Here is a 22,565-nt window from a genome sequence, read left to right on the forward strand (position 1 = left end):
TTTTATTTGTACAAAACCTTTTGATATAATTAAAATTATCCATTTTAGGGGGCAGCTGGGTAGCTCAGTGGATTGAGAACCAGGTCTAGAGATGGGAGGTCCTAGGTTCAAATCTGACCTCAGACACTTCCCAGCTGTGTGACCCTGGGCAAGTCACTTGACCCCCATTGCCCACCCTTACCACTCTTCTGCTTTGGAGCCAATACACAGTATTGACTCCAAGACGGAAGGTAAAGGTTTAAAAAAATTATCCATTTTATATCTCATGATACTTTCTATCTCTTGTTTATTAATAAATTCTTCTCCTGTCCATAAACATGATAGGATTTAGGGTTTGATACATCCATTTATGTCTAGGTCATGTATTTATTTTAATCCTGTCTTGGTAAGTAGTGTAAGATATTGGTCTATACCTAGTTTTTGCTAGATTGCTTTCTCAAAACCTTTCTAACCTCCTATTACTATTCAAAAGAAGAATGGACTCTCTCAGAAGGCAATGGGTCACTTGTTATTAATGGTCTCCAAGCCAAAGTTTGATGATTGCTTGTTGGCTATTTGATTAGAAATGGAAAGTACTGGATATCCTCTAAGATGCCTTTCAACTCTGAAAGAGTGATTCATTGAGTTACTGAAGTCATCGAGGATGTTGGCAATGTGTTCATAGATTTAGTACTGGAAGGGAATCTCAGAGGATAGCTAGTTTAACCCCTCATTTTACAGATGAGGAAACTGAGCCCCAGAGAGACCGATATTTGCTTACAAGTAAACAGAGCTGGGATTTGAACCCTGATTCTCTGATACTAAATTTAGTTCTTCCTACTTCACCAAATATGCGATGAAAGATAGCATATAACAATAAAGGAGATGTGGAAATAACTTATATTCACCTGCATTTATTGCACCAATCAAATAACCAAAATATAATCATTTTCCATACAGTTGTTAGGAAAATTGTTTTTCAATCCAAAACTTTCTATTTCCTTTGAAGACTACATTAACTTGTCCCAAAAGTGGGGAAGAAAAGTCATTCTAGATGTCATAAAGAGAATCTAATGTTTTCTAAACACATCTTGGTTCAGTGAGTGACTTGGGATTATACTCTGATCTTGGTAATTATTTGCAATATTCCAGTTTGTTCTGGACCTTTTGCATATATGGCTCTGTGATTCTGGTCAATTCACTCAATCTCCCAGTGCTTTAGGCAATTAAATAAGATTAAAAATGGCAGAGAAGGCACTGACTTGCATTGGAAGAGAGAGTTTCCTCATCTGGGAGTCCCCTATTCCAGTGAAATTAAAGGTCCAGAGACATAATATATTTCACTTTATTTCTTCACTTTAGTTTGCATTCTCTTTCACAAAAAGACTAATTTGGAGAGATATTTTATACTATTACTCACATAAAATCTCCACCAAATTGCTTCCTGTTTTGGAGGGGGTGGATTAAAAGGAGGGGGAGAATTTGGCTCAAACTTAAAAAAATGGAAGTTTGAAATTATTTTTACACATAATTGAAGAAAAATATTATTAAAAAAATTAAAAGTCCAGTTCCTAACCCTATCCCTTTTCCACCCACATATTTCTAACTTATTCTCTACTTTGTAAAACCAAGAGTAAAACCTGTGTTAATGAAGGGGTTTTAGCATATTTTAGTATTTCCATGTCTATCTATATACCTTCCTCATTACCTTCCCATCTACTTATCTATTTACTTACTTATCAGTCCATCCATTCTCCAACTATCTATATATGTTATCTACATAGCTTTCTATCCACTATCTAGCTATCTACTTATCTATCTGTCTATCTATCTATCCTCCATCTACCTACCTACATCTTTCGATGCTATGCTTAGAAACAAGAGATATGGGTTTCAGTCCCAGGTCTGCTCTTTTTATTAGCTTTGTGACCCTAGGTAAGTCATTTGACATCTGCACCTCTTTCCTCACTTACACAAGGCAGCATGAAGTGAGCAGATGGGAGGTTGCTGACATACTGGCTTTGTGACTCACTAAACTCACTTAATCTCCCTGTCCTGCAGGCAGCTCTCTGACTATAAGTCATGAAGCAGGTGCCAGCCTGTATTTGCAGAGGGAATTTGTTTATACCAAAGAAGTTCTAGGTCTGGGCCAAGAAAAATGGTGATAATATATCCTCACAGAATTTTTGTGGGGTATATTTTATTAAAAACTTTACATGGAGGGATAAAATACTTCAAGAAGTACGGATGTGTATTTAAGGAGTGCTGATGGTATGAAAATGTCATCAGATGCTTGCTAAAATGACAAAGAAAGTGGTAAAAAAAATACAAAATATTCCTCAGGGAGTCCTGGAGTAGAGGAAAGGTAGGTCTCTGTACTGAAGTCTCTTAAACTTAGTTTCAGATTGCTCATCTATAAAAAGGGAAAAATAGCACTCACCACCCAGGGGTATTGTGAGAACCAGATGAGATATTTATTTGGCTCATCTTAGGCACTCTACAAATGCTTGTCTTCTCTTCCTTTGACAGGAAAATGGAAAAGGAGGTTCTCTGAGGAAAAGAAATGACCAGGCAGTGGTGGTAGAACAAGGAAGGGAGTCCTGAATCACAGGAGGTGTTTAAGCCATAACTATATGACTACTGGTCAGGGACAATATTCCTGTGTCTGGTGGGTGGCTGGATTTTGTCTCCTCTTTCATTTGTTCTCACTTTCTCCTCTCATTCTGCTCAGCCCTGTGCAATCTGGATTGTAACTTCATAACTCAGTTAAAACTTCTCTGACGATCTCTTTTATGCCTTCAATGATCTCCAATAGTACCAATACTCTCTAAATGAAAAATGCGATGATCTTTTCTCTAACCATACCCATGCCAACCTCTGTGGCGGCCCTGATGCCACTGACCCCTTGGCTGGACATTCTCTCCTCTCTGGGTTTTGGTGACACAGCCCTCTCTCTTAGTTTTCCCCTCCTACCTATCTGACCACTGCTCCTGAGTCTCCTTTGCTGGTTCATCACCCATAACATCCCTCCTAATTATGGATGTTCCCCAAGGCTCTCTCTGGGTCCTCTTCCAGTCTTTTTCTTTACTCAACTTAGTGACCTCATTAACTCCCACGAGTTTAATTATCATCTCTATGCAGATGACTTCTAAATCTACATATTTAACTCCATTCATGCATCTCCAACTGTCAACCTTGTATTTTCAAACTGGATCTCTCCTGGGTATCTCAACTTGACCATGAACAAGACAGAATTCATTATCTTATCCTCCAAACCCACCCTGCTCTCAAACTCCCCTATTTTCATCACCGCCCTTTTGGTTATTGTAAAGGGTTGGTGCTGTCCTCGACTCCTCGCTTTTTCTATAATATCACAAGTATTCATCCCTTCTTTCCACTGAAATGGCCATCGCCTCTTTTTATACCCTCCTCTCCTCTTGCCTGGACTTATCTTTGTCTCATTTCTTCCCCCTCCAATCCATCCTAGCTAGAGCTGCCAAAATTCATCAAATCCATCCGATGGATAGTCGCCAATGCTTTTCAGAAAGCATATGTCGATGTCTCTCTCCTCTACACAGCTTCTTGTTGCATCTAGCAGTAAACCTAAATTCCTCTGGCTTTGAAAGCCTTTGACAACCTGATCTCCACGTAACCTTTCAAACTTCATTACCTATTATTAATATATGATATACACACAATATATAACAAGTAACATAGAGTTACTAGCTATTTTGATTACTCCCATTCCTGCAGAGTCTTCCAGTCAAACTGGCCTGACTCTTTTCTGTGTGCTTTTGTATTGACTGTCTGTCACGCCCAGAATACGATCCCTCATCTCTGCCTCTTAGATGTTCTCAGCTTCAAATCTGCTCAAACATGACTTTCTACACAAAGCCTGTTGTGATTCCCTGAAATGCTGGTGTCCTCTTCCCCATCAGAAAAATGACCTTCTGTCAATTTTGAATGTGGCACAGTAGAGGGCTAGGATATGGGTAGGAAGACCTGACTCAGGATGAAAATGGAAAACCAGGACTAGAGATTCTGGGGATCTGGAAGAGACCTTGGAGATCATCCGGTCCATTCCCCTGTCATCTTAGCTAGGTGGCTCTGTGGCTAGTGTTAGGTTTGGAATCAAGAGGACCTGAGTTCAAATCCAGCATCCATCATTTATCTGTGTGCCATGGGACTCTGGTGTAACTCACAGAGTCAAGTTTCTAATCTATGAAGTGGAGAAAATAATAGCAGCTATCAGAAAGTTGTTGTGAGATATATATATATATATATATATATATATATATATAAAGCTCTATGTAAATGCTATTAGCTATTATAGGCAAGGAGAGTGAGGAGGCATTGGCCTGGGCAAGATTCTGGTTTAGTGGAAATATTGCTATAGCACTTGCCATTATTGTTTCACACAAATTATGCATGAGATAAGGACTGGATTTGGAATTTCGCTGGTATAGAGAACTCCTAGGTAGGGAAACTATCTCTAATAATTCAAGTTAGCACCTTCCCTGAAATTTTGCTGACTTATTTCAGTCATATCTAACTCTGTGAGGCCCTGTTTGGGGTTTTCTTGGCAGAGATATTGGAGTGGTTTGCCATTTCCTTCTCTAGCTCTGAGGCCAAAAGAGTTCAGTGACTTGCCCAGGGTCACAGCTAATAAGCGTCTGAGGCTGGATTTGAACTCACGAAGATGTCTTCCTGAGCGAGCCCTGTCAGTGATCTGGACATTTATAGTCTTGGAGAGTTGCCCAGAAGACTGAGAGTTTCCTTTCTTGTCCAGGGTTCACATCGAGTGTGTCAGAGGTAAGATTTGGACTAAGATCTTGTTGGCTCTAAGGCCAGCTCACTCTCCCTTATGTCATAGCATCCTCTCGGCTCTACCTTCATAGATTGCTGCCGGGGAAGGCAGTGAGGTGATAGAAGGGAGAGACTGTTGGGTATAGCCATAAAGCCCCAGATGAAACACAGCACAAAAGCCAGGCTTGTTTTGGTGGTTGCTAGTGGTGACGGTTATACATAACAAGAGCAGGATTGTGGGCCAGGAGGGAGGAGGGCAATGCTTTTGGCCCTGACTAGCTTTTGTTCTTGCTCAAGTAGATCAGTGTGACAATCAAAGAGGATCTTTGGAATAATCTGGGTTCCTTAGTCCTAGCCTATATGTTTTGGAGATGGGGGGGGATCCCAAGACTGAGTTTTAATGTGTATACCACCTCTCCAGAAGTTAAATGGGATTTACAAGGCACTTTTTTTTTAAACCCTAAGTCAAGATATAGTTAAATACATTGGACTTTAAATCAGCACAGCTAGCTACAGGGTCAAAAGAAGACTTATTTTTGTTCAGCTCCCCTAGCTCCACTAAGGGGTTCAGTCTTCATTATGGACAAGCCCATCCTTTTTAGAATGGGGCACCAAACCTACAGCAGGGTGATTCCCAAAGTGAGCGCCACTGTCCCCTAGTGGGTGCTGCAGCGATCCAGGGGAGTGGTGATGGCCAAGGGTGCATTTATCTTTCCTATTAATTGCTATTAAAATTAAAAAAAAATTAATTTCCAGTGGCGCTAAGTAATATTTTTTCTGGAAAGGGGGTGGTAGGCCAAAAAAGTTTGGGAACCACTGCCATAGCAGATGAGAGCAGAGAATCAGTAGATATCTCTGGAGAGCTAAGGCCCGGTGGATGGGAGCAGAAATAGGGGATCAAGAAACCAATATTGGTTTCACAGCTACCCATGAAGCCCAACACAGAGCAGAGCTGTAATACCCACCTGAAAGGAGCTTGGTGCTATCAGCAGAGGACATCAGCAGGCTTACAATAATGTGGATATAAATTGCCCAGATCACCCATGTCCCTGTGTACGTGCCATCAATATGTGCTTTCATCCCATGGGCACCTGGTAAGTGCTCTTCATGCATATTCTGTGGCCATTCTCTGTGCAAATTCCCTAGACACACATTTTCTCTGTATGTATACTATCTCCCATTGGCACAGTAATCTGTGGAAGAGTAGCCCGTGTGAAGGCAGGAGGATTTAGTCTTGCTATCTTATTGATGAAAAGTTTTATTTTGAAATAATGTATCTTCTGGCTGACTGGTAAAAAACAAATACATTAGTGTGGGCTTGGAAGTCACCTTGAGTGACTTGAGCCTCAGCTAATTTTTCTAGTGACTTGCATATGAGAAGTGCTCCACGAAGTAGGTTTAGGAAATGGGGATCAAACCAAGAGAGTATAAATAAAGTTGCTAAAAAGTTTATTTCAAGAAGCCAGATATTACATGACATTGGTGGTTGATTTTATTTTTTATCTCACTTCTTTGTTGATAGTAGAGTGGGTAAGTTGTGGCTCTGGGGTTTGGAGATGCCTTGGTTTTCCATTTCTAAACTTCCAGTAGGGACTTGGGGGGTTTGTACTAAGGAAAGATCTCACTTTGTTTAATATTTGGCACTAGTTAAGAGTTCTCATTATGTGGTTCTAATCTTGAGCAGTTTTAGGGGCTCTCTAGGGAGCTGTGAGTATATAAGAGGGGTTGATAAGCTTGGTGTCCTGTATACAAACAGTAGCCATTTTAAAATACTTGTAAATAATAGCTAGCATTTATATAGCACATTAATATATAAAGCATTAATATATAGCACATAGATAAAGCACATATTGCAAAGTGCTTTATGTGATCTCATTTGATCCTCTCAACACCCTTCTGAGGCAGGTGCCATTAGGATCATCTTTATTTTACAGATGAGAACACTGAAGCTGAGGGTTTTAAGTGACTTGCCCAGAGTTACCCAGCTAGTAAATGTCTGAGAGGGGGTTTGATCTTCAGATCTTAGATCTTCCAAGTACTACCTAAATTCAGTTCTTCAGTGATACATGTATAACCCGGTGGGACTGCTTGTCAGCTCTGGGATGGGGGAGGGAAAGAACACAAATCATATAACTATGGAAAAATATTCTAAATTAATTTAAAAAAATAATTTCAATTTTTGAGATGTTCTCATGGGATTTATACGGTTATCAGCTTTGGAATGCTGATACTTATCACCCAATGGAAAGTCCTTTCCTAAAGCCAAAGACCTTTCCTTATAACAGACCCTTTCCCAATTGCTGCTTTTTGGGACTTGCTTCTCTTGACAATTGGGGGCTATGCTCAAAGTGCATCCCCTGCTTCAGAGTAGGGACAGGTGCTCTGTGACCTTGTTGGAAGGGTAAGTTTATGAGGAAGAAATCATTGTGGGCCAGACTCCAGGTCAGGAGAAAGATAGAGACTTTGGATCTGACACTTGAGGTAGGAGGTTCCTATCAATTATATTCCTGGGATCTCATGGACAATGCCAGAACTCATGCAAAGGTTCTTGGAATTCCTTCCTTCTAGAACTTTCTGGAGCCTGATTTAAAAAACTACTCACTGTGTCCAGGCTTTCTGAGTCCAATTTAGGATTCTGAGTTAGGATTTGAGGCTGGAAGAGGACTATAGACATCATGCAGTCCAGAAGTTCTTAATTTACAATAAATCAGTTCATAAATAGTCTTCAGGGGTTTGCAAACTTGGATGGGGAAAAAATACCTCTCTCTTTTTTTAAAAAAAACCCCAATCTCTGACAGAAATGGAGAACTTCCTTTAATTATTAAAAAATCCTATTATACTCTTTGATCCAGCAATACCACTGCTGGGTAAAATGCCTTGCCTATTGGCCCATAGCTGTAAGGAGCATTCTAACTCCAATATGACATCAATTCCTCTGGAGCCAAATAAGGAATTGGAGAGACAGACCAGGCTACACTGGCCATCTATTAGAGCTATGTTTGTGTCAAGATTTTGGCAGGGGAAACTAACCTAACAGATATGTTTTGCAAATGTTGGAAGATCGGTACTGTTTCTAGCTACTCCAAAAGCAAGACTCTTTAAAGAAGTAAATTTCACAAATGTATATGCACAGATTCACTCATGTAAACTTTAAAAATAAGACAAATGGAGCCAGGGGATTATGTGTTTTGACTTTCTTTTACTAAACCATAATTCTAATCACAATTAGTTCATCCAGAACACAAATAAAATTGCCATTCATAACTCTACCTAGGAGGTGGGTCAATGAGTTTCTTGTAGCTCATCCAGGATTTGGCTTTTTTAGTTCAGTTGTTTGCTTGCTTTTAACAAAATAACTGCTTTTCCCTTCCTCTCCTTTAAATAGGTAATTAAGGCATTGATAGGCACAAAATACCACAGACATGAATGAGAAAATCTAAATGTAATGAGGTCCTGCCTCTTGAGGAGTTAATAGGCATTCACTAAAGTTTGGGTAGAAGACATTTAGCAGTTTGATACCTTTTGAAAACAGCTTCACAATCCTGGAAGCTTTATCTACAGAGAAAACTTGGATTCCATAAACAATAAAATGCAGTTTACAAGTAGCCCCAAGAAAAAAAGCTGCATAGACATCAGACTATTGACCATTTCTTAGCTATGCTCAAATACTTCTGTTCACCATTATATTGTATTTTTCTGACGAATATTGCCATACTGGTAAGAGATTTTAACAAGTAAAGAATGAAATTTCCCATGGTCCCCATGGGTTGACAATTCTAATCCTATTATACAGAAAACCCTTGAACTGCCTTCAAAAGCACAAAAAGAGGCTCTACACTCTGGGAGAGAAGTAGATGTCTACTGTCCAGCAGTAAACTTAACTGCCAAATGGTCCTAAAGAAGGATATGACCATGTCCACTTCTCCTCTCCTCTCCTACTTCAAAACTCCCCAGGGGCTCTGGGATAGAATACAGAGTCCTCGGCCTGGCACTGAAGCCTTCTCCAATAGGTCTCTTATTTGCTCGTCTAGTCTCGTGAAGACTATTTTTGATCAGTCCCAGTGTAAGAGACTGCTAACCCTCAGGATGACTGGATACTACTTTATATATATACTTGGTATTTACTTCTCTATGTATCCATTATACATAGATCTAGGCAGGAGCCCCTGGTGGATCTAAGATCCATGAGCACAGTGACAGGTTCTGTTTTGGCTTTATCGCCAATGTAGCACTCTGCTCCAGTAGAAGCTTAATAAACGCTTACTGAGTGGAATTGAATCAAGCCACAAGGGGCTATACCTACATAATAGTACAAAGCTGGGTTACTAGGCTAGATTTATCTGAAAGACCTTTTCTCCTTTTCGTACCTATAGATGGATAATCTACACCAGGGGTTTTTGGGGGGTGGAGAGAGAGGAGAAGGGCACATGAATGTGGTTGGTTGTTTTCTAAATCTGGATACCTGTATTTCCCTTTGTAATCCTACGGATTTTGTTTTATGTCTTTAAAAGCTTTATTCTGAGAAGAGATCCATAGGCTTCACCAGACTGCCATAAGGGCCCATGAAACAAAAAAGGTTAAGTAACTGCTTGGTATTCACTGTGCCTAAGAACTCATTTTTCATTTTGTTGCTATGGAATCTGATTTGCTTGGAGGCCACCACTGAGGCTTCCTCTCAGTTTGGGTCAGAACTCTCCTGGAAGGAGGCTGAGCATTATCCCCAGGGAGTGATCCAAGTTTACCCACAGGGAATCCAGAGGGGATCTGAAGGGAACTTCTCACTCACTCCCAGTTTTTTTCTGGTCTTCCCTTGAGGCAGTTTTGATGACCTGGGTGTTATCCCAGAGAAAATGTTCTGCCCTAGGTCACTAGGATTCCAGAGATGGCCTCAGGTCCTCAGGAGGGGACTATGGGTGACCACACTAACTTATTCTTCTAACCTGAATGCTGGAGTACTCCTGAAATGCCACAGACATTTATGATGCAGGTCAGAATACTCAGGAAGCAAAACGTACCCCTGGGTGATAAATATCTTATTTTCTGGCCTGTCCCAAACTGGTGTGCAAAAGAGGGCCCCTGTAGCTCTTGGTCACGTAGATAGAGCTGCTGAATATTTCCTTGTGTGTAAAAGATAAAAAGAGATTATTAATCAACTTTTCCCAAAGTACTCAAAGATTATTTTTAAATGGCATGCTAATTTTACAAGAAAATATGTTGATCAATGCCATTTCCAAATTGGAGTACCAAAGCTATCTTTCTGGGGGACTGGGTTCCTTAGAGCCTGCTGTTTAAAAAAAACAAAAAAAAACAAAAGATAAAGTATATCTATAGTGGTCTGGACAGATTACTCTTATACTTGTTCCAACAAGTTTTAACATAAAATGAAAAAGAAAAATCTTTAGTCAAAGCCAGAAAATCACAATGAGAAGTGGTGATCCCTCTTTATGACAACTTATTTACTCTGATTCTTTTATTGAAAAAAACAAAACAAAACAAAACCATGTGGGTTAAAGTCAAAGGAAAGGTATGGGATGCAGAATCTAGCTAATCAGACATCTTTTGATCAATACATATTAGTTAATACCTGAGACATCCAGTAAAATAAACTTAGAACCATGCAGTACTTCCCTCCAAAACAGTTTAGGCCATGGTCAGAGCTCTGTGAAAGGACTATTGCTGTAGGAATGGCTTACAAGTTCAAGTCTTAAGAAGTGATTTCATTTTACGAATGGCACTTGGCTATTTTCATAACTTTGGGCTTACTTCACCAGTTTAAGTTATGATGTCCCTTTCACGATTTCAATGTAATTTACGCTGAAGCAGTGCCTGGGGCCCTGCTATCAATCAGGGCTTTACTGATATAGGTTCTCCCTTAGGCCAGGTGAACCTCCTAACAAGGTTTTTGCTTCTCTCTGGGGTGACATGGAACCTATCCACTTAATAATGAAAATCAGCATGGTACTAATTCAATAATCCACAAACATTTTCTGAGAGCTTAATGGTAGCTCAACGTAGCTCTCTGGTGCCCCCTTCTGGCATGGAGCATGACAGTGGGACAATGGATGTTCTCGAAGCTTGGGCACATTCCCATGTCTGATGGAAGAGTGGGGTTCCAGATTTTCCTGGATTCAAAGCCCCTGGGCCTCAGCTTATTTGGAGCAGATGCCTGGCTTGCCATCAGGTGGGAAACAGCTGATTATGAAGGAGTCGGGAGCCAGGGAAAGTAATGAGTGGGGAATTACAGCCTGGAAGCAATGACAAAGGGAAAGATCCTGAGGCCACAGGTTGTGTGAGTAGGAGGGGAAAAATCCTGGGGGATATGAAGGAAAGCAAAGTGTTATTATTTACCAAAGAGAGGAACATTAAGTGTTGAAAACTGAATTGGAAGGATTTATCAAAATATGGCAGCAAACACCAAACAAACCAAAAGGATGCCTGATCCTTTTCAAAAGGAAAACCCCCACCACATTCAATCTGAGAGGCAGCGAGGCAGAGTGGATAGAAGGCTGGTAAGGGAGGAATTAAGCCTGGCCTCCAACAAATGTAAGTTGTTTGACTATGGGCACTCGAGTCACTTAACCCCTCTGAACCTATGACCTGCATATGAGCCGCCAATCTGTGTGAGTCGAAATGGAAGGCCCCTACATTGAGGAAATAATAGAACCTGACCAAAATCATCCAGCTGTGGCTGCTTCCAATGCTGCTTCAGATCCCACATGCATCTTTCTTTACCTGATTTTCAGGGAAGTCTTATTTATTAAGATAACTGAGGACATAGAAAAGAAATCCTCTACTTTTCTGGTGAACTGCCTAGGAATGATTTGACTGTGCATAAACATAGCCTATAGTGTGACTGTTGCACGTGCAAGGCTGAGCGTGTGCCCCTCGACTGACACACCTCCACTGCTCTGGCGCCCTTTGTCTGACCAAGCTTAGTGACTGACCTCAGACTTCGCATTCTGTTCTCTTGTTTGTATTTCTCTGGATGGGGCTATTCTCAGGGGCTGCCAAGGGAGCCTTGAGCCAGATGGGCACAGGCTTCTTTGGGCCCCAGTGGTCCAGCCCTGCACTGATACATATGAGCCCTGGAACCACCTGCCCTTGGTGACACTTTTTTTCCTTCTTTCTGGATGTAGCTACTATCAACTAGTCAGTGCTAGAGGAAATAAGATCTCTCTCCAGCTCTCTTCTCCAATAAAGCACTTTAAGCACAGAGGGACAGGTAGCACAACAATTTTGGCATTTTGTTATCGAGAGCCTCAGAGAGAGTTTCTTTTGAGTTAGCCAGCCTTATGTGAAAAATACTAACATGGCAAAACACATTTTAAACTTTATTATGATGAGCATCACGTACCTAAACTGGCATCAGTTTGCTACATTTCTGCTCACTTTGCAAATGACAAATGGAGTTGCATTTCCCCTTATTTTCACCTGTTCTGATGAAAAAGACATTTTTCACCTTTTCCTTCCCTTCCCATTCCTTTCAACCCTGATTTCTGTTTTGTCTGCTTATGGTGACTAATTCTGAAATGTTCTCCGCATCTCCTACAATGCCTGGGTTGACCTGTTGGGATGCCAAGCATCCCAGGTCTGTGGCTGCTGAGAAGTGCCTCTTCTAGAGAGGTATATGCTGGTGGTGCAGCCAGGGACAATCGATCTAGATTTTTTAGCAGGTGAACACTCAGCCCAAGAACCAGACAAAAAAGGTGGGCTAGAGTTCCTCATCTCTATTTCCTGAAAATAATGCACAGCCTATTCACAAATCCATCACATGCCAACTATAAAGTACTCTACCTGGGCCATTGTGATGATACAGCAAGGTTATTCTGATCCTGCTGCACTTGGCTGGATGCCATTAGCCTGGTTGTTTTTTTTTTTTGTTTGTTTGTTTTTAACCCTTGTACTTCGGTGTATTGTCTCATAGGTGGAAGAGTGGTAAGGGTGGGCAATGGGGGTCAAGTGACTTGCCCAGGGTCACACAGATGGGAAGTGGCTGAGGCCGGGTTTGAACCTAGGACCTCCCGTCTCTAGGCCTGACTCTTACTCCACTGAGCTACCCAGCTGCCCCTGAGTTTTTTTTTTTTTTTTTTTTTTTTTAGCTCCATTTTCATCCTTTTTCTATCTGAATCACTTCCCCATTATGGATATACTTTGGATTTTCAGGGGAGAGTTAACACTAAATCCCTTTTTTCCCATGGTTTCTGAGACTCTATAAGGCTTTCTTAATTAGTAGGGGGTTTTTCTGGAAGACATGAAGAGAAAGGCCTAGGGAATTTGCCCTGCATTGGTAACATTGAGGAGTGTATGACTCAGTGCTTCCACTTTCCATTAGTCATTCCCTAGTGAATACAATTTATAATAAATATACAAATTGTACTTCTGGCATCCAGGTGGTATCAGGCATGGCCTGAATAGCTCCTTAGGCTTAAAAATAAATTTGAGAAAAAAATAATACAATAAAAAAAGCTTTCGCAAAGAATAATCTGATATGCCCTTATTGAAATAACATTAATCCTTTCCCTCTTTCAGATTATTATTGTAATCAAAAGATTATGTGGGATAATGTACTATAATAAAAATAGCATTACTTATAACAGTCTCAATTTCCCTTCTGGAGTATCATTTAGTTACTTGTGTAAGTTTGCACTCTCCTCATTTTACACAAATACTGTAACAAATTCTTTACTGCTGATTCCCCAAACTAAGAAATAGACCTAATTTTTCAAAATAAAGATCAAAAATAACATGCTAGCTAATTCAATGGCAAAATTATTTTCTGATAGTATAATCATAACAATCTTGGGGCTTAAGGACATGGGAGCAGCAGGGCATACCTACCCTCTACCCAACATTATAACTTAGTTTTTGTAGACATGGCTGTGTTGCTTTGGATTCATTTGGTAAAGGCTTTTCAATGTCATCCAGGAGACAGACACTGCCTCAGCCTCAGATCACAAGAAACCATGTCAGCTGAGTTCATCAGGCTCAATCAGTGCTGCAGTAGGAAGTTGGTAGCTACATTAAGGTCATTATTTGAAGCTCTCAGGGCCTCCAAAGCATCCACCCTAGAAAATCCCATCTCCATGAGTCGGGCAACCTGAAAGAGAAAGCAATGCAAAGATACTTTTTATTACAGGTGGTCAAATGACAAAAATTGACCTATTTTTTCCCACAGGACTCACAGTTTATTAAAGGGAATTTTAAAAATCCTAACTATCCAGAAAATCATTTAGCAAGTTACTATATGCTGTAAACTATACACAGGGTATTGCCCCATTCAAGAAGGAGAAAATAGGTTAGAGAGGCATGCATATTTTAGAGATTACTGCAAAGAAAGCACTTTCATTTGCAGAATTTTAAACCGATCTGTTTATAAAGGCTTAAAAACAAGGGAGAATTTGTCCCAGTGTCGACAACTGACCCCATTTCCTTACAAAGTTTCCCTGTCCCAATGATCTTATAAGAAATCTTCTAAATATTTGGGAGGATATCTCTACCAAGTGCTAGCTTTAGCTTATGACTATGTCCAACCAAGAAAGACTGCTCATATCTCTTTTAGCAAGGAGAGTTTGCCCCTGCTTAGATCTTTTGTAAAACAGCTTGGTAATGAGAGATGGGAATTGAAAAGGGGCAGGCAACAGCACTAAACCCATGGTGAGTAAGCAGAACAAAGCACAAATACTCCAAACCACAGTGTATCAAATTATTTTATGTTTATGCAGTTTCCAATGTTTGTTTCTAATGACCATAAATTCTGTGTCTGGAACTCATCTTTCCACAAATGTTTTATTTTAAAAAGATAAACACTTTGACTGTTTTGATACTAAGTATTTATTCTAAGGCAGAAGAGTGGTAAGGGCAAGGGCAATTGGGGTTAAGTGATTTGCCCTGGGTTATTACATCTAGTTAGTGTCTGAGGCCACATTTGAACCCAAGACTTCCTGTCTACAAGTCTGGCTCTCAGTCCACTGAGCCAAGTCTCCCCCCCCCCCCCCCCCGCCCCATCTATTATTGTTGATGTTTGGATTCTCAAGCTAGTCAGCCAAAGCCCTGGACCTACAAAGAAAGGTAAAAATAATCCTGGCCCTCCAGCAGCTCACATTCTAATGGCAGTAAGGGTCATGAGGAACAACCAATCAAGCCCATACAAGATGTATACAGGGTGGGTGTAAAGTTGTCACAGAGACAAGGGGAGAAGGGAGGAGAGGGACCCACCAAATTATTGCAATCTAATATTGGAGATATAATTTGTATACGAACAAATATAATACAAGAAGAATGTCATGGGCCAAGTAAATATGGGGGAAAAAGCAATGCACATAGGTTTGGTTTCATTAAGACTCAGCTGTACAAAGTATTACTAGGCATGTATTAAAAATTTCAGTCACCTTTATGTCTCTTTGCTCAGAGAATGTTCTGTTGGCTTACATGAATTATTTTCAAGTTATACTATGATCCAACACTTGAGCTATAAGAGATTTAAGTAGCAGAATGATGAAGTCATTCTTGGCAGAAGTAGGTACTAAACAGACAGAGGCTAAATAGAAATGAGTACAAGGAAACTATATAAGAAAGGACAAAGAAGTGGTGATTTTGGTAATCTCATCACACTTGAAAGTCCCCAAAGGTTTTATTAGTGATAAACCTTATCTTTGAACTTGTTCTCTTAGATCAAGAACACCTTTCATCATTCATTTAAAAAGCTCATTAACTCTTATTCTTATAACCTTTACTGACCATTCATCTAATAACATTTTTTGTTTCTGTTGTCTTTTTGTGACAAAAGGCACCAATTTTACTCCAGCCTTCTTACTTTGTTTCCAAGAATACTGAGCTCTTACTTCTTCCAGTTGTGCACTAGAGGGACTCTTCTCTCTAAAAATTCTTATATGAACTTCCTTTTTCATATAAGTTTTTGGTGCAAGGAAATATTTTTCCTTTAGCTCATTTTTAGCAAAACCTATTATTGTTTGTCAAATGTCCAGGGGCCCATTGGTTAATGCTTTCTTTCCTCCTTCTTTCACAACTACTTATTTATTTTAAAAAATCCAGCCATCAGCATTTAAACATCTCCAACTCTTGTCTTCTGGGCCAGAAAACCAGTCCAGAAAAAAAAAAAAAGATAAAAAACCAGATTTAAAGACGGTGAGGGAAGGACTTGGGTACTGTTGTAACACTAAATTCTACCTTTACAGACGAAAACCCACTGAGATGAAAACACAGTGATAGAAGTATCTAGGGTGTCCCACAGGGAGCATGCTGTGACAACATTGGCTGTTTTTCATCCAAATACACCTCAGCCACAGGCATTCAATACACCCCCTGCAGGAGCCAATAGAGATCAGTGCCGTGGTTCAGTAACTCAAGGTATGTGAAATCTCCCCAAAACAGGTGCTTTTACAGGAATAGCATTAGTGACATTTGAAAAGGTTCCATGAGAGAACAAGGTGAAGTCAGTGTTTCTCACAACATGCTTTGCAAAGAAAGAGACCATACTGGAGGAGTTCAAGAAACACATAGACACAGACACAAACCCATACCAGGATTTTGTTTGTTTGTTTTAAACCCAATTTTGTGTGAAGTGAAATGGTCACCTGATTATTTCTTTACAAGATTCTTACTTGAAGAGTAACTAGAGGGACCCCATTTGTGATGTTCTGCTATCACATGAATTGAATCCTCCCCTTCCCTGCCTCTGTACAATAATACAAGGGCATGGATTCTAACCTACTTTATAACTTGTGATGAAGATTCTCTGCCCTTTTTTGGTTCAAATCGGCCTGTGGTTTGTCTAGCTTCCCTTTCAAGTGCGTTAAAGGCCACTGTGTTTTTAGGGTTTTTACTTCTCCAATTTCTTGACACATGCAGATGTTGGTGATGTCCTCCTCCTACCTGACTCTAACCTCCAACCTCAGTCCATTTTATGCCATTCACTAACATCAGAAAAATTTCCAGTTTGGTCTACATACAACCGCTCTCCTCACCTTCCAAGGCAATGGTCTGGTCTCTCAGAAAAGCTTAGGTTACTCCTTTCTTTCCTGTGTCATTAGTGTGACAGGTTTATCTAGACTGGCTGCACTTCCCTTCCTGCAAACACATTGAAGTCACCACGGTTGCACCAATGTTTGCACAAAGCTCCCTGTAATCTGGTCCCTCTCCCTGAACTCCCCAGCACCATTTGACTTTCACTGCATTTAGCACTTCTATGGTTTGGAACATTCTTTCCTTGTTTCATTTATCTGTTTTGCTTTTCTCTGGCAACCTGACTATACGTTCCTTAAAGGGGTGAACTCGATTTTTCTTCTTTGTAACCATGACAATGTCCAGCAGTGTTGTACAATTTGCAGACCCTCTAAAGTTTGTTTGCTGACTGTGGATTGAGAACAACATCCTCATTTTAATGCAATTTAATTTCAGAAATGATTTCTCCCCATTTGATCTCAGCTTTATGCTATTCTTTCTTTTTTTAAACCCTTACTGTCTTAGAATCAATACTACTAGTTCCAAGACTTTTAATCTACTGAGCCACCCAGCTACCCCCACTTTAGACTATTCTTATACATTTCTTATTCTACCTTGAATTATATGCAATTGTAAGTTTTCTTTTCTTTTCTTTTTTTTTTTTAAACCCTTACCTTCTGTCTTGGAGTCAATACTGTGTATTGGTTCCAAGGCAGAAGAGTGATAAGGGTAGGCAATGGGGGTCAAGTGACTTGCCAAGGGTCACACAGCCAGATTTGAACCTAGGACCTCCCATCTCTAGGCCTAGCTCTCAATCCACTGAGCTACTCAGCTGCCCCCCAATTGTAAATTTTCTATAAAGCTTTTGTAAGCTTTGTAAAGATTGTAAGTTTCTTTAAAATTAAAATTAAGAAAAAAAACTCAGATCTCTTGTCTTAGTATTAATTCTAAGACAGAAGAGCTATAGAGGGTAGGTGTTGGGGGTTAAGGGACTTGTCCAGGGTTGGACAGCTAAAAAGTGTCTGAGGACAGATTTGAACATATGTACTCTGACTCTAGGCCTGGCATTCTTTCCACTGTGCCTATCTGCCCCTATATTATAAAAAGCTTCTGTATTTTATGCATTTCAAAATATTCTGAGAAGGGGTCTATAGGTTTCACCTATGGCAAGGGGTCCTTGGACAAATAAAAGTTAAAAAGCCCTATTTCAGATGATCTGGAAACTTGGTCAACTTTACTACAAAAGCTGGTAGGACTGTCTGAAATGAGCAGAAAGAAGAAAGTAGAAAACTACAGAATTACAGACTCTTGGAATTGAAAGAAACATCATAAGTCTTTTATCCTACCTTATAATTAGAAATCCCCTCCAAAACAAAGCTAACAAGTGGTCATATAATCTGTCCTTGAATACCTCCAGTGGAACTCACTATTTCATAAAGAAGTATATATTCCACTTATGGACTGCTCTAATTGTTAGAATTATGTCCTTATTTTAGGTCAAAATGGGTATATGATTTACACATAAAGGAGGATATTATAAGTCAATTAGGGGACTACAGGATAGTTTATCTGTCAGATCTATGGAAAAGGGAAGAATTTATGACCAAACAAGAGATAGAGAATATTACAAGATGTAAAATGAATAATTTTGACTATATTAAATTTAAAAGTTTTTGTACAAATAAAACCAACATAACCAAGATTAGAAGGGAAACAACACACTGGGAAAAGATTTTTATACCAAATTTCTCTGATAAATGTTTCATTTCTCAAATATGTAAAGAAGTAAGTTAATTTTTAAATATGTCATATAAGCACTTTTCAGATGAAGAAATCAAAGCTCTCAATAATCATATGAAAAAATATCCTAAATCCCTTTTGATTATAGAAATGCAAATTAAAACAACTCTGGGGTATCACCTCATACCTATCAGATTGGCCAATATGAAAGTAAAGGAAAATAATAAATGTGGGAGGGGATATGGCCAAATTGGGACACTAATGAATTGCTAGTAGAGTCGTGAACTGATCCAACCATTTCTGGAGGGTAATTTGGAATTGTGCCCTAAAAAGCTATAAAAGAATGCATTCCCTTCGATTCAATAATACCACTACTAGGTCTGTATCTCAAAGAAATTTTTTTAAAAAATGGGAAAGGACCCATTTGTACAAAAAACATCCACAGTTGCTCTTTTTGTGTGGGCAAAGAATTGGAAATTGAGGGGATGTTTATCAATTGGGGAATGGCTGAACAAATTGTGGTTTTAGAATACTATTGTGCTATAAGGAATGATGAACAGGATGATTTTAGAAAGAACTGAAAAGACCTACATGAACTGATCTAGGGCGAAATAAGCAGAACCAGGAGAACACTGTACACAGTAACAGCAATACTGTAGCAAAAGAACTGAAAAAGAGCCGTTGTTCTAGGTGTAGGAATACAGATGAAAGCATATAATTTTTCACTTGTTTATTTGGGTTTATGTTTTAGGGTTTTGGTTTTATAAGATTAATTGCTCACAAAAATGAACAATATGGAAATATGTTTTGTGTGATAATAAATGTATAGCCCAGACTAAATTGTTTGCCAGCTCTGGGAGGGGGCAGGGAAAAAGGGAGGGAGACAATTTGAATCATATAACTTCATAAAACATGTGGAAACTTGTTATTACATATAATTTATAAAAATTAATTAATAAAAAATATTTCCTTATGTTGACACTAAATATGATGTATGGAAACCTCTTTTCATTGCTCCCATTTCTGTCTTCTATGGATAAACAAAATATCTGTAATCTCTCACATGAGAGCCTTTCAAATGTGTGAAGATGATATCTCCACTTATTCTTCTCTTCTCCAGACTAAACAATTCCAATTCCTTCAACTGATCTTCACATATCAAAAGGGTTTGAACTACTTGCCATTCTAGTCACTATTTTTTCACTGTGTTCCATGTTCTCACTGCCTTTACTAAAATGAGATGCTTCAAAATGAATATATTAGGTTCCAGGTTAAGATGGCGGCAGAGTAAGAAGCAGCTCTTAACCTCTCCTGACTGAAACACACAAAACTCCTCAAGGGGACATAAAAACAAGTCCAGACAAATGGAGGAACCCCACAACAGGGCACAGCGTGGAAGCTATGTGGAATCGAGGCATCTCCATGCTATAAAGGGGTGAAACAGCTCTCACTAAATCGCGGGCTGAGCAACCACCCCACCTCCACTCCCTCCACACACAACACCTATAGCGCCGAGGCCAGCTAAGAAGAGGTGGAGCAAGTTTGGGGCACCCATTGAGTCATTGGCGGCTCCGGGGCCTGTTCCTGAGAGCGGCAGGATTTGGGACCCCAGGAAGCTAGCGAGCACACGCCGAATTTGAGCGTGGGAGCAGGACGCCGGGAACGGACGCAGGGCGCAGAGCTCAGGCTGAGAGCGCAGGCATGGGTGGAGGCGTGGGTGGAGGCAGACACAGCCACCAGCTAAAGCTCTGAAACCCTGAGTGGGGAACCAGTGCAGACGGGTATACAACTGTGGAAGCAGCGCCCTGAGACTGGTAAAGAAACCTCCAGCAGAGGATCAAGCAAGGGGGTCCACCAGGGGGCTTGACCTTGGAAAAAACCAGAACTCAGACCTCAGGAGCCAATAGACCCCGAACAGACACTGAGCGCGAGGATAAACCTGAGAAGGTGCTGGGCTAACGATGGCTACCCAGTCTCAGGAAGCTCAGAAGAGAAAGATTAACAACAAGAAAAAGATGTCTTTAACACTCGACAACTTTTACACAGAGAAAATCCAGACAACCGAGCAAACAGAGGAGGAGAACAAACAAGCATCCGGACCCTCCTCAAATAAGGAAAACTCCTCACAAGCTATGGAAGAGTTCAAAACTGAGATTTTGAGGAGAATGGAAGAGATCTGCCAAGAAAATAACAGTTTAAAAGGTAGAATCTTGCAATTGGAAAGTGAGGCTCAGAAACCCAATGAACTGATAAGTAAATTGAACAACAGAAATGACCAGATTGAAAAGGAATACCAGAAGATTATAGCTGAAAACCAGAAGATTATAGCCGAAAACCAATCCCTAAAGGCTAGAATTGAGCAATTGGAAGCTAATGATCTCTCAAGACAACAAGAACAAATAAAACAAAGTCAAAAGACTGAAAAAAACAGAAGGAAACATGAAATATCTCAATGAGAGAGTGACAGACCAAGAAAACCGGTCTAGAAGAGACAATTTGAGAATAATTGGTCTTCCAGAAAAATCAGAAATTAATAGAAACCTGGACTCCATACTAACAGAAATAATTCAGCAAAATTGCCCTGAAGTCCTACAACAAGAGGGCAATATAGACATTGAAAGGATTCACAGAACACCTGCGACATTTGATCAAGAAAAGAAAACACCCAGAAATATAATTGCCAAGTTCAAGAGTTTCCAAGCAAAAGAAAAAATCTTACAAGAAGCCAGAAAGAAACAATTCAAATATCAAGGAGCACCAATCAGGATCACACAGGATCTGGCAGCCTCCATGCTAAAAGATCGCAAGGCTTGGAATACGATATTCAGAAAGGCAAGAGAGCTGGGCCTGCAACCACGGATCAACTACCCATCAAAATTGACTCTATATTTCCAGGGGAAAGTATGGGCATTCAACAAAATTGAAGAATTCCAGGTATTTCCACAGAAAAGACCAGGGCTAAATGGAAAGTTTGATATCCAACCACAAAAATCGAGAGAAACATGAAAAGGTAAATAAGATACAGAGGGGAAAGAAAGAAAACTTACAATTTTTAAATTTGCCTTTTTAAGGGCATCAGTGAGATCTAATTATCTGTATTCCTATGTAGAGAAATGTTATGTATAATTCTCTGTAGTGAACTCTATTCACTATTATAGTATTCACTATTATAGTAATCAGAAGAATAATTCACAGGGTGAGGGTGGAACACTAAATAATCTAAGATGGCATGGGGAATGGGAAAGAGGGGGTGAATAGCAGAGGACACCAAGAGAAACTTGAGTGAATAAGAAAATAGGATATTCTATTACACACAAAGAGGGCATGGGAGGGAGAGGGGACAAATACTATTATAAGAAGGAGAGGAAGAGAGCATGAGGAGGTAATAATCAAACCTTACTCTTAGTGTAATCAACCCGGAGAGGGAAGAGTAGCTATACTATCCATTGGGACATAAAACTCTTATCTAACCCTTCTGAGAAAGTTAGAAGGGATAAACCAAGGGGAGCAGGGGAGTGGGGAGGACCAAAAAAGGGAGGGGAGAAGAAGGGAGAGGGAATTCATAAGGCCTTTAAAAACAAAAAGAGGGGGAAAAATAAGGGAGGGGGTAGAAATGGAAGTTAATCAAGGGAGGGGATAAGGGATACCGGCTCAATAGCAAACCACTGGTTTAAAAGGAAAAAAGTATAAGAAAAAAGGGGGTAGGAATGGGGGAGGATTTGAAAATGTCAGCAAATGCACAACTGATGATTATAACTCTGAATGTGAATGGGATGAACTCACTCATAAAATGGAAGCAAATAGCAGAGTGGATTAGAAACCAAAATCCCACCATATGTTGTCTACAAGAAACACATATGAGGCGGGTGGACATACACAAGTTTAAGGTTCAGGGTTTGAGCAAAATCTTTTGGGCGTCAAATGAGAAAAAGAAGGCAGGAGTGGCTATTATGATTTCTGACAAAGCCAAAGTAAAAATAGATATGATTAAAAAAGACAGGGAAGGTCATTACATCCTGATTAAAGGCAGTATGAACAATGAGGAAATAACACTGCTCAATATGTATGCACCAAGTGGC

General features: G+C 39.9%; 1 protein-coding gene across 1 annotated transcript in view; it reads right to left on the reverse strand.

Moving 5' to 3' along the window:
- Positions 1 to 12,811: 12,811 nt before the first annotated feature.
- The window catches only part of UBAC2 (UBA domain containing 2), a 284,290-nt gene continuing 274,536 nt past the window's right edge, over positions 12,812 to 22,565 (reverse strand). Inside the window, exon 9 of the mRNA XM_044670551.1 lies at positions 12,812 to 13,882. Coding sequence (XP_044526486.1) covers positions 13,775 to 13,882 — 108 coding nt within the window. The 3' untranslated portion in view covers positions 12,812 to 13,774. The remainder of the gene's footprint in view (positions 13,883 to 22,565) is intronic.

The sequence above is a fragment of the Gracilinanus agilis genome, chromosome 3, assembly GCF_016433145.1.
Source record: "Gracilinanus agilis isolate LMUSP501 chromosome 3, AgileGrace, whole genome shotgun sequence".
Lineage (NCBI taxonomy): Eukaryota > Metazoa > Chordata > Mammalia > Didelphimorphia > Didelphidae > Gracilinanus > Gracilinanus agilis.